Source organism: Egretta garzetta, unplaced genomic scaffold, assembly GCF_000687185.1.
Source record: "Egretta garzetta isolate BGI_Z169 unplaced genomic scaffold, ASM68718v1 scaffold697, whole genome shotgun sequence".
Lineage (NCBI taxonomy): Eukaryota > Metazoa > Chordata > Aves > Pelecaniformes > Ardeidae > Egretta > Egretta garzetta.
Genome location: NW_009260141.1, coordinates 218,974 through 231,705, shown reverse-complemented (window position 1 = coordinate 231,705; position 12,732 = coordinate 218,974). Strand labels below are relative to the sequence as shown.

At 50.4% G+C, this 12,732-nt stretch overlaps 1 protein-coding gene across 1 annotated transcript in view; it reads right to left on the bottom strand.

Moving 5' to 3' along the window:
* The window catches only part of EMP1 (epithelial membrane protein 1), a 14,931-nt gene extending 3,310 nt beyond the window's left edge, over positions 1 to 11,621 (bottom strand). Inside the window, exons 1-2 of the mRNA XM_009641693.2 lie at positions 11,476 to 11,621; positions 88 to 205 (exon numbers count right to left, since the gene is read on the bottom strand). Coding sequence (XP_009639988.1) covers positions 88 to 165 — 78 coding nt within the window. The 5' untranslated portion in view covers positions 166 to 205; positions 11,476 to 11,621. The remainder of the gene's footprint in view (positions 1 to 87; positions 206 to 11,475) is intronic.
* Positions 11,622 to 12,732: the final 1,111 nt, after the last annotated feature.

Genomic DNA, 12,732 nt, shown 5'->3' with positions numbered 1-12,732 from the left:
GACCTGAGCACCCACCCACCCATCCCCCTCCCAGCTTCTGCTGCGGGAGGCGACATCCGCCTCCCATCCAGGGTGGCCTCTGCTTACGTTGGCAATGGTGGAGACGAAGAGCATGACGACCGTGGCGATGTGAACCACAAAGATGGCGGCCAGGAGCACCAACATCTTGGGTCCCTTCTAGGTGGTGTCGCTGGTACGGAGAGCTCTGGAAGGAGAACAAGAACGGAGGGAGGAGGTGAAGGGAAGGGCTGAATCAAGGAGTAGCGTTGCTACAACCTTTACTCACACGTGAGAAAAGAGGTTGATCTTAAATCCATTCTGGAAGCATGGAGTCACAAAAAACCCCCAACCCATTGCTAAAACCTTTGTCAAAAGCTGCAAGGGAGTTGCTCAGGGAGGTTAAAGAAAGCCTGGAGGTAAAGGAGCCGGTTTGGGAGGAGATGTAGAGCAGGGGTAGTTAGCTTGGGGGCATTTTAAAAATAGCCTAGGTATACACACAGGTTGCTTAAATTGGTGTGTGGTTATGTAAAGTAAAAATTACATTCTCCAGGCCTACACTCCAGGAAGAGGAGCTTTTGTCCATGGGATTCACAGAGGTCAGGAAAGATTTTCTCTTCCAGTTCTCCCTTTCTCTCTTGTAGCACAGCCTCCTCCAGCTGGTCCGGGACACGGGCGGGGGTGTGTGTGTGTGAAGTGGAGGACTCTGTGTTCCCGGGTGCATCAGGTGTTGAGCAGCAGTTGAGGAGTGGACGGGGGGACCACCCTGACTCGATGGCGCACTCCATTGTGTGAAGAGAAGAATAATCAGAACAGAATCGCTACTGAGGGGTTCTGGGGCAGAGGAAGATGCTTAGGTTTGCAATGAAAACTGCCTGTTTCCCTTTTAAAACGTGAGGCTTGCAGATCACTTCATTACTGCAATAAGATTCTCCTGTAATGCAAATTCCTCTTTGGATTGTTTTGGGGTTTTTTTTTTGCCTCTGTACCCTGCAAGCTTTTACTTTTTGTAAGATTCCCTGTCATTGATGAACATGTGATTGGAAAGGGAGGGCAATGTGCTGTAGGTAGTTCTCATGACACTGTTCATCAAGGCTGCTGACTTCTCCCCTGAAAATGTGAAATACAAGGAGGAAATCTAAGCTGTGGGAGTGAGTGCAGACAATTCACATGAAGTGAGTGAGCATATTTCCCCTCCTTCCAGGCATTTATTAGTAATCGTGCAGTATAGCCACAGAAATCAGGCAGAAGAGTTTACTGGGTCCACTCTGGCCAGTGAAGGACTGATTCTTAGAAAGTTTCACAGGGCTGTGTTGCTCTTTCTCTTGGTAGTGCTGGTACTGAAGTGGTACTGAAGAGCCATATTAAGTATGTGATTAATGATGGCTCTCAAGTTATTTTGGTCCAGGTGACTCAGGTAAGTTTTGATGCTGTCACCATTTGTACAGGGTGTGGTAACATTGTCATGGAACAACACAATTATACTTTATGACGTCTTTCATGCAAACTGTAACAAAAGGCTTTGTAAAGTCCCATAAATGTGGGGTTTTTTACTCAATGACTCCACCTCCTCCACTCCTCTGTCTTTCCTCCCATTGTGGCCATGTGTGGGAGTGCATTCCTGTAAAGCGCTGCAGCTATTCCTCGCACTGCTTTGGATACACTTTCCCAAACCACAGCGGGCGGGCAGGCTTCTCCATCAGTGGCTCTTTGTCCAGTTCAGCATTAGCTGAAGACCAAGAGGAATTCCTTGAGTTCAGGATCTCAGGAACCAGCTCTGTTAAGTCACTCCTCCCACCCAGATGAGGCCACTCCTTAGAAGGGCAGATTAGGTTTGCTGAGCGGTCCTATCAGCAAGAACTTGTCTGCTGTGAGGTTTCTTTCACCTGGGAATACTCTCTGGAATTGTTTTGCCTTGGCTTGCTGATCATGGGCCAGGCTTGCTTGCCTGCTTTGGGGTGTCCTAGCAAACTCCTCATGCTCTAGGGCTTGATTTGCCTGGACAGCCTGGTCACTGTGCCCTCTCTTGTCACAGTACCTCCCTTAGTGATGATCTTGGAGAAAGTTCAGCCTTCGTAAGAGTTGCTCTCTGACTGCAGTGGCAGTCATTTATGAGTTCAGCATTGCTAACATCCAAGTTCTCAATACTGTATGGAGGCTACCACATGCACACACCTGACCTGAGCATTAAACCCCTCCTTCCCATTGACTGCAAAAGGAACGAGGGTTTCAAAACGCTGGATGGCAACTGGTAATGGGTATCACCACTGTTCCCTGAGCTGAGAAACTCTTGCTGTTGCCATGACTAAGGTATGTATCTGCAGCAGGTGCCTTCAATAGAGCCTCTGAGTCAAATCTTCCCATCCCTTTGACTACTTGTCATCCTTTTTTCTGATTACCTTGGTTCTTATACAGACTGTAACAAGTGCTCTTGCCACCACAGCATATTGGTATGCATACACCAAATTGTGGCAAACTTGCCTGCCCTGAGATTTGCCTTTGCTGAGTGGTAGCTAAACTTTCTTCTTTCTTAGATAGACATATTTTTCCATGGCCTCTTTAAAAACGAATTCAGCAGGTTTTTTGCCAGTTATTTTTGAGGACCTTCAAAAAAGCCCTGTACTTGAAAGACTAAAAAACCTGCTTTCATGACACCCTAAATGACTAGAGCAGTCCTTTTAAATGCATCTTCTGTTTGCATTCAGAAATGAAAATGAGGGATAAATGTTACTTTTCAAGGTAAAAAAAAAAAAACCCACACCCAGAACTTTGACCAATATGCTAAGAAAAAAACCAAGTCCTTTATTCCCTTCGCTTTTCCTGCCCTGTTCTCACACTGCTTGAGAGCACTGTTAGTTCAGGTGCTTTCAGGGCATCTACTTACTGAGAACATCAGCGCCTCTCCCTGAATACACATGCTATCAAATGCAAACTCCCCCGGGGATATGTGCTCATAGCTTAGTCTTGATTCTTTGTGAGTTAAAGCACAAGCCTCCCTCTCTATTCATTCACTTTCCCCTTCCTTCATCTCTCCCTGCCTTTTAAATAAAACACTAGAGAACAATTCCAAAGGAGCAGTGGGTCAACAAACGGCACCGAAATAGAGTCATCTCCATCTCTGACGCTACAGCATGGACTTTTCCTCCCATTAGACAGAGGAGCTGGCAGAGCGTTGGTGACTGACAGGATACTCTTTCCATTTGTTAAGCATAAGACATCTTTCTCCACTACAGGGTGGGGTCACATTGCTGGAGCAATAGGACACAGTTGCATGGAAATGCCTTTTCTTCCATTCCCCTACCTAAGCTGCAGCCGGGGTTGGAGCTCCTCTTCTTGGGCTATGACTCAGCCTTAGCCTTCCTAGAGCTGCCAGTTTTTTCCACTGACTCACCCCAAAGCTCTCAAAACCACAACTATTTAACCCTGGAAGTGTTCAGGGGACTTTGTCAATTTTAGGACTGCTTCTCAAGAACCAGTCAAGCAACCAGGTCATGAGCATTGCATTGAGCCTCCTGGCACACCTTCCAGAGGAGAGACCCCCAGCTCAGCCAAGAAAAACAGAGCTGAGCCATGAAAGTGGAATGAGTGCTGAGGTAGGACAAGCTGGTGGGGAAGAAGGAGTGAAGGTCATGCACCTGCTGAATAGCCTGCGTGAGTCAAGAGAAGATCTTGCACTGATGACAGTGGACTGAGTTTCCTTTTCCTGGGATGATGGATGAGGAGAAATAGCAAGCCATACCAACAGTAACCACCAATAACGATCACCATAGCAGCCCTCAGCACAAAAAAGTCTACAGATAAGCATGACAGAATCTTGTAGCTACCCATATCACCCCTCTGTCTACTTAAGTCTTTTGGAACCTTCTATCTGGAGGGCAATATGGAGAAGTGAGTCCTTGCCCTTGGTTTGCTGCTTAGCAAAGCATCAGGATGGAATGCAAAGTGCCACTTGGAGATATGACAAAGGCCAATGGTAGAATTCCTCAAATACGGGGAGTGGGTTACTCTAGAGGGTGAGCCAGATTAGGAAGTGGTCCTTTGCGTCTGGCAGTGAAAGGAGTAGAGGAGAAGTGTACAGGATGTTTCTGCAGGAATGATCCGGTTGTTTGGAGTGAAAAATTAGAGCACTCTCAACTAAATCTGAAATATTTCAGATCTGAAGTGTTCCTAAGGGATGTAGCTCATCTGACTTCCATTCTCATTCTCCTCTCTGAACTGAGGTTCCAGCTCGGGACTGCCTCTCCCAGGGTGAGTTGGAGAGGTGTACTGTGAGAGATGCTGGCTGCGGGGAGAATTCGGCCAATACCCTAGAGAAGCCTATAGTGTCCAGGGAAAAGAGGACATCTAAGTTGCACCACCTGTGAGCCCCATAGTGACCTCTGACTCCTCTAAAACTCATTTTTTCAGCTGAAGTCCCTTGGGTTTGATACATGCAATTTCTCAACAAGGAAAAGATGACATTTTGGCAAAAAAGCGAATGCTTTTGGCCAGAATGTCAACAAAAATCTCCATAGATTGAAAGCAACTGAGATGAAAGAAATCCTGCCTTCCCCAGCTGCCACCACAGAATATAAGGAATGCAGTAGTAAGTCAGACCGGTGGGCTGTCTCACCCAGTATGCTGTGTCTGATGGTGGCAGTAGGAGGTCCAATATTTAGAGAAAGCAGGTGACCCTGACCACTGTCTGAGGTGGCACAGAATCACACCAGGAATACTGATGGCTCGAATCAAGGCCAAGGCCACTTGGAAAAGGGAGAGGACAGGACAGAAAACAAGAACTGGTACTGTTTGAGACAGCCACAAACTGCCACCTCTGTCATTGGTGCATTCCTCAGGGCAAAGCCAACCTACAGGTAGCAATGCTGCCATGATGCTACCAGTACGGGAAACCTCGGGGCGGGATAAAACCTTCTGCAGAATTTGTAGATCTGCCTTTTGACAGAGCTGAGGCCCTGACTGCGTCTTAGCCCTGCTACAGCCGCACACCTTGTCCCTGTGTGTGGTATCAGCGTGAGTCCTCATTGTGCGGGAATTTGGCAGGAAGCAAAGATGTGAAGATCTCTGATATTCTGGTGGCATGGTGACTTTGGACCCATCGCACTGTTACTAGAAAGCTCATGCCAACTTTAATCAACCACAGGGAAGGATCTTTTTGCTTTCACCCTTTGCTCAATTTCTTGCTTCAGATCCAGCTGAATCCAAAGTCTTTGCTGACTCCAGACTTTTATAAACCACTGTATGCCAGCACTGCTGTTGACAACCTGGTTTTGACAGACCAGCCTGACTCAATTTACAAGTCAGATGCTTTTTATAGACACGTGGATGAGTAGGCTGGTGCCTCTGGAAAGAGATTTCATGTGTGTGGGAAAGGGGTTGGACAGGAGGCGTGCATGGGCACACGGAGACCATTGGAGCCTCTGGTTTATGGCAGTGAGAAGATTTTGTGCATGCATGGGTAGTGGCAGTGGTGACCACGTGGGGTAAAAGTAGCAGATGAATGTCAACCAAAAGTGTAGAGCAGCCTGAGGGGCAGCAATTGAAAATAAGCTTAAGCAAAAGAATTATTTTGCCTGGTTCTTGGGAAACATTTCCTGGTGGTATGTTCTCCAGGGGGTCGGGGGGAATTGCATTCCCAGGGGAGTGGTAAAGGCTCAGCATGTGAATCATTTATTGTGGGACCAAAGTCCTCAAGAATCCACCCTTGGTAATAACCTCCATTCGCGGAGAGATGCAAGGGGGAGTCACACAAGATAACACACAGGGGTTTTCCAGCTCTCATGCTCGTGATTCATAGGAGAGCGGGGAAATATCAGAGCTCCTAGAGAAGACAGTGAGGAACTGGCATTTTCTCCAGAAGAAACTGCCCTCGAGCGCTCAGCCCTGTGAGCGCTCAACATCAACAGAAACTCCAAAGCTTGCTTGGTCATAGGAAGGGGAAGAGACAGCCGCCTGGGGGCTGGCAGGCAGCCAGCAGCCGCTGCTGCTGGAGGAGGAAAATGCTGTCGCTCCTCACACCAGGCACGCCAAGGAAGGGCTGGGGCTGATGGGCAGCATGAGGGAGTGGGGAAGGGGACCTCGGGGCTAATGGAAGCACAGGAGTTCTCCTCTGCACCTTTGGAGGTGCAATGGGGAGCACCCTCACCCCTTAGCGTGTTGGATGGTCCCTGGGTGGGTTAATTAGGCACGGGAGTTGCTGGGACTTGCAGGGGTTCAGACAAGATGCTGAGATATGCGAACAAAGTTTGTGGGAGGACGGCCGGCCTGGGTGAGGAGGTGGTGTGTGTAGGGGTGTGCATCTGCAGCTCTGCGTGGCTCCCTCTATGAGCGGGGGGAGCCTACATCTGTGGTTTCCCCACCAGCAGAGCTGAAACCCGCGTGCTGAGCCTGCGTCCAGCTGCGTGTGCGCTCATGCATGGCTTCCTCACGGCTGCACGTATCTCTGCGACTTTGACACTGACAGTGCCCACGTGGGAGGAACCATCTGACAGCTCTGGCAGGAAAGTTCAGGTTGCGGTGTGGTGTGCGCAAAAGGGCACAAATCACTTCTGGTGGGCCTTCCTGCTTTTCCTCCTGCCAACAGCATTTAGATAGAGGTGGAAGGTCTGTGGAGCCCATGTCAGCTGTGCTTTTGGCTGCATTTTTAAATTAAAACTGCAATTCTTTGATTTACATAGACAATTTTTTTTTTTTCCCAAGGGAGGGTAACTCTGAAAAAGAAGTGGCTCCTTATCAGATAGCGTGAGAGAGAGACAGATCTCTCTTAAGACTGCAAAACCTCTGAACGTGCCAGTACAGCCTATGAGACACTGAAGTCAATGTGACTTAGGCATCTAAAGAGCCTGAGCTTTTGGGTCAGTCTGCCTCCAGGGTGTCCTTGTTCCTGCAAGCCAGCTTGGAAAAGACTGTGCAGGATTAAATTGCAGAATTGTGTGATAGCTCCTCCTTTCAACCCACAGTGTATGAGCGATGGACTGGGAGGGAATAGGAGCGTGAACATAAAGCAGAAGCAAGAGGATGCTGTGCAGCCTGGAGTCAGTCGGTGCTCCGTGCAGGGTGGGGTAAAGGTGGTCATGAGGTAAAATGCACCATCTGGCTTCAGGAGGGCTTCTTACACCTGTGATTGGTATGGACTGGCAGAATGGTGTAAGGGCCATTCTAGCTCACGTTACACACAGAAACAGCTTTTCACAAGGCATTAGGACTCCCCTTATCAGGGCACACCACGCTGGCCTGGCTGCAGCCGCTGGAGGCCAGCAAGCAGGCAGGTTGGCTCAGCTGCCTGGGCTGGCATGACCAGCGGCTGTGCCAGTCTCAAAGCCCAGCTTTCCTTCAGCAGTGGTCCATGTTCCTGGAGCTGATCTTCAGCAACCCCCCAGCCAGCCTGCTCCCAGCTCTGAGCATCTTGCAGCTCTCCCCTCTTGCTCCCATGGCTCTCAGTGTCCTCTCCAGAGGCTTGCTGGGGCCCAAAGGGGAGATGTCTCTCAGGAATGAGAAGAATGTGGATGCTGGAGCCAGCCATGGCAGCTGCTTTCACAACTCCCCTCCTTGAGCAGACTCTGCCCTGTGAGGGCAAAAGGACAAGCAAAGGCCCTCACCCCGGATTTCCTCTAATCCAAACATATTGCCAGGTGGCCCCACATCACACAAGCTAAGCCTTTGGCATGAGTCACTGCTCACCTGCCGCCAGCCACTCCAGCGCTCATAGTTCATTGCATTTCTCTGCATGACTGGGGATGGCCTAGCCCAGGACCTGTCCTTGGGCTGCCGTCATGGCTGCCTCCCCATGTCTGCTGTACTGTCTGGTTTTCATAGGTGAAAGGGGATAGATCTTAATTATGAGCTTGGCAAACTGGTCACTCCCTTGGGGAACATGGGTTCTGGAGCTGAGCTGTCCTAACTCATCCCTCCCTACCATGACAAGGCATGGGTTTGGTCTTACTCAGAGAGCAGTTTCCACGTAGTCTCTGCCCTGCTGCAAACAGTTCGGGAGGAGGAGGGTGCGTGAAGCTGCAAATTTGGCCAGGGTTTCCTTTGTTCATTGTCCAGCTGTTCTAACTCAGGAGGTACTTTCCAAAACTCTCCCAGTGGGGTTTGAAGAAATCACGCTCCAGATTGCAGCCCCCAGATGCGCTGCTTTGCTGCCCTCCCTGCACTCTAACAGCAGAAAGCAGTTTAGGAAAGGAGGCACTCTAAATTTCCCTCTGGGCAGTTGATATGGGGAACTGCTGCTGGACCCTGTGTCATGCTGTAGGATGACTGAGTGTGGACTGGCTCTGACAGAGGATCTGTATAGTCACATTTGAGCTGGTGGTCACCTTTATTCAGGGCCAGTATTATAGCACTGTGGCTACCAGTTAGTTATCAGTCCTGGCAGGGGCTGTCAAAAGAGCAGGGCTGTGGAGAAGAGCCTCCTTTTCTGTGCGTGCTGCTTTGCCTCAGCAGAAAAGACCCATGAAGTATTAAGCATCCATCCTCACATGGGGAGATAGGAAAGCCCCTTCCTTGCCCTCCCCTTTGGGGGTGTGAAGGAGCATCTGTAGGTCTCTTACTTCTCCCTGCCTTGAAGGAAGGGAAAAGAAATCTCATCTTTTAGTCCTTTTTCATTACTTTTTTTGCGGGACAACAGGAGGAAGGGAAAAAATTAGGAGTGCCACGCCCTGCAGCCCGCCCTGTGTTGTGTTGGGTGACAGTGCTGCCACCTCCCCATGGAAGGGTACAGGCACAGAAGCCCACTGAGATCAGAGGGGTCTAGTAGTGCTATTTCTTGCCTTGTGGGGCACTTGAGTATCTGAGGGCAAATCCCAGCCTGTCCGTCATCTGGTGCCTCCCCCTTCACCATTGGGTGTAGCACTCAGTGGAGAGCACCCGTGCAGCAGCCAAAGGGAATTGTCGGGGAGGGGGGGGGGAAGGAGAATGAGCAAGTAGAAACGTGGCGTGGAAGGGGTGTCATGGCTGCTGTGTGGGTTGATGGGGCCTGTGAAACCCCATGGGAGCGGGCAGGGCTAAGGAAGCAGGCTGTACCTCGCCATCCCTCCCACCTCTGCCCTGAGGAAACTCAAGCAGGCGCAAGGCTGAGTGCCATGTGCCAGCCTTGCAGCTGGGAGGGTGATGAATAGAGAGAAGGATTTGTGCTCGCAGCAAATCTCCCCTGTCTCATTATAAACAGGGCCCCGAGGTGGCTCTTTTACCAAAAAAAATGCTGGGTATTATCAGCAGATCTCCCAGAATTGTTTCAAAATACAATCTCTGCTCCACCCCAGGCCACCAAACAGTAATTCCTGCATGCACTTGCATTGCTCACACACTGCAAAATTCAAAGACCACTGGCTAGGCCAGCAGGGCCGGTTTCCCAAGCCCAGGGCTCTCTGTCCTCAGCAGGGTGCTGGGGGAGCTCTAGCAACCCTCCAGCTCTGAGGCACCCACTCCAAAACTGGGTGTTTCTCCACAAGATCCCAAACCCCTCCTCCATTAACGTGTCCTTGGTTGTGGCTTGACTCCACCTCTCAGATGTCTGCCCTGGGATGGCACATGCCCAGTGGAGAAGCCCAGGTCTTGCACGGGAGTAGCCTGGATGAATGGCTCTGACCACGTGCCACGCGTCTGCATGGTTACTCACAGCTGGGGGGGGGGCTTCCACAGGAGCGGGCTGGGAGGAACTTCTTAGGTGGCTGTGCAGTGTTTCGCATGAAGGAGCTGCATTTATTTCAGCATGTGCTTCCAGGCACTGCAGTGGGAGTGGTAGGAGGATGCCTCCGTTTCAATCCTTTCCCTATGCTGAGCCTCAAGGGAGCAAATAGAAATAAGCCGCCTTTAAGCCCAGACTCTCTCAGTGCCCCAGGTTTGGCAGCTGTGTGAGGTGGGCTGGGTGGAGGCATTCGGCTGGCTTAAACCCCCGTTATCATAGGAGTCAATAGCTAATGGGCTCCAAGTTTTCACACTCTTCATGTCCAGCTCCCTCTTGTGTGTTTGCTCAGAAAAGAACCCCACTCCGTTCCAGAAATGTCAAGTGGGCAGTTCCTGGGCAAAGCTGCTCTCAGAGGTGCCCTGAGGAATTCAAAGCTTTTGAGCGAAAGTTGCTCTGTGGCCACAGCATATTTTTTTAAATTTTTTTTGCAAACTGATTTCATTGTTAATCATGGTAAATGACAACTTCTGAAAACGCTTTCTACCCAGACTGATTGCTGACTGCCCTGGAAACACTCACTGCCTCAGTCAGCTCCTCTACCGCTCAAATACTTCTCATCTCAGGCAGGAGGAACCCTTCCAAGCAACAGGGCCAAGAGGGGACCTCGAAATTCGCAAAATCTGTCCTTCTGCCACAAGGTTAAGATCAGCTCAGCTTCTTGACCACGTGCATAGTAACTGTCCACTGCACCAGCCTGAGCCCCAGCCATTCCTGGCAGGACTGGGCTAAATACTGTTTTAGCCTCTTTCGGACCCATGAAACTGTGCAGGGGCATGCTGGGTTCCCACGACGGGAACCAAAGCCTTGTGCCAACAAACTGGCTTTGCTGCGCTCCCTTTCTCAGACCTCAAAAATAGTTCAGGGATATGACCGCAGGATACAAACCATAGCAGACAGATGAAGCGAGAGAACTGGTGAAGATGGCGAGGGAGGGAGGGAGGGAAGGAGGAAGGGAAGGAGGAGGAGGTTGCATGGAAAAAGGCAGGTGAGTAGGGAAAATCGCCAGTCTCTGCAATCCTACGCTTCCCATCAGCGCCTCCCCCCACCACACCCCATCATGCAGCCCGCAGTGCTCTTAGCAATTCCACCCGATCCCTCACATCGCCTCCCAGTGCTCCCCACTCCAGGATCTGTGCTGCTCAGGAAGGCAGAGCATGCATTTCTACCCGTCCCATGGCTTTGCTTAAGAACTGGGGCTTGACTTCAGCCTCAGGACCCGGAACCCCAAAAGAAAGAGAGAGCTCCTCCCCATTGTACCCCAAAGCCTGCACCTTTGGGGCCCCTCAGACTTCACTTGGAATCATCATTGTTGTTTTAAATTAAAGCTTGGCAAACGACTGATGGAGGGGAGAAAGTCACGCAGAAAAATACGAGCGAGAGCGAAAGCCAGAAAGACTGAACCAGCAACCCTAATTTCAAGCAGGCGTTTTCCCACGTTTGTAAACAATGCCACTCCAAAAGCACGCGGCAGCTCCGATGCCGGGGCTGGCCCAAGGTTGGGCACCCCGTGCCTGCACCCTGGCCCCACATGCCCTGGAGGCAGGAATAACATTGCCGCTGCCAGCGCCCTATGGTTGCCACCCGGCCGCCTGGCAGTGCCGCTTGGCCCCCTATGGCAGCTGGATTTCAAAGCAAGAGTTGAAATGTTGAGGTGCATCCCGTAGCCACCTCGTGTGCCAAGCTGAAGAGAAGTGGCGGAGCGGAGGAGAAAAGCAGGCTGGAGCTGCCGGGCGAGGGGAGCAGCCGCCAGTGAGGGAGAAAAGCTGCTGAGGATTTTTGAGAGCAGCTCTTACCGTGCGGGCTGAGGCTGGTTCTGGCACCTGTGGGAGCGGGAGCGCGCTGGGCTGCAGTGCCGATGTCCCGGAGCGCGGGGCTGGAGTGAAGGGGAGTGACCGGGTGGTGGTTTAAGTTTCCTCAGGCTGTGCAGGAGGGTGGTGTCTTTCCACTCTGTTTTAAAGGAGTTACTATGAATCAGTCTGCCTTTAAAGAGAAGGAGAAAGGGGGGTGGGGGGGGGAAATTAATGAGCTACGCCCTGCTTTGTTGGCAGGGAGTCAAGAGTCGCTGGGAGGAAACCAGCGATTCAAAGAAATCTGTGCAGGGCTGCGTCTGACTCAGTGTGCAGTACAGAGACCGCAGGCTGGAAAAACGACTGACGCTGATCCAGCTGAGTAATAGAAGCCCACAACAGCATCTGTTTATAAAACTGAACTTCTGGTTGTCATAAAAAAAAAAAAGTAGAAAAAAAAAAGTATAGTTACAAATGTGGCAACGGGACTTCAACAATACACACACACACAAACAAACAGCCCGGTTGGCAGGGGGCTTGGTGAGGCTCCGTGAGTCACCGCATCCCCTCCCTGTGCTGCACAGGCAGAAGTCGCCAGAGTTGGTGGCGCGTGGGAATGCAAATTGGACCTGTGGTGTTGGACAAGACAATTGGACAAGACTTTGGGGAATACACCAAGGAGGAGAGATGCTCAAAGTGCAGCTCTGGCCTGGTGGCGACTCCAGAACAAGTTGGCCGGATGGTGGTGGTTTGCTTCCACAACGAGAGAGCAGGCAAGGAAGATGAAATAAGGACTTTGTGATTCACAGTTTTTTGAGGTCAGCATTTCTTGTCATCTTAAAGACCTCTAAAAATAGAACATTTACATTTGCAGAGAATTGACTGGTGTCGTTGTCTCATGGATGCCACAGGCAAGATTGAGCGGGGATGGGCTTGAGATGTGAGTGAAGTGAAGTTTGTGAGAAAGCATCTGGGTTAAAGTGTGATCCATATTGTGATAGAGTTGGTGATCTGCTACTGCAAGGAATCAAGCCTGCCTTTGCAGGGGCCCAGAAAGGAAAGGGATAAGCAGATACTGGTAAAATACCTGGCAGAGGCCTTTCCCACTTTAATGAGGAGGACGTTGGATTGCCTTTATTTGAAAGACAAAACTGGTGCTCTTTGAAGTCTACACGGATTAAAAGATCTTGCTATTTTTCATAGAATCTTGTTGATTATTCCATCTCTCTGGTGTTATTGATATGTGCCCAGTCTAATTTCAGA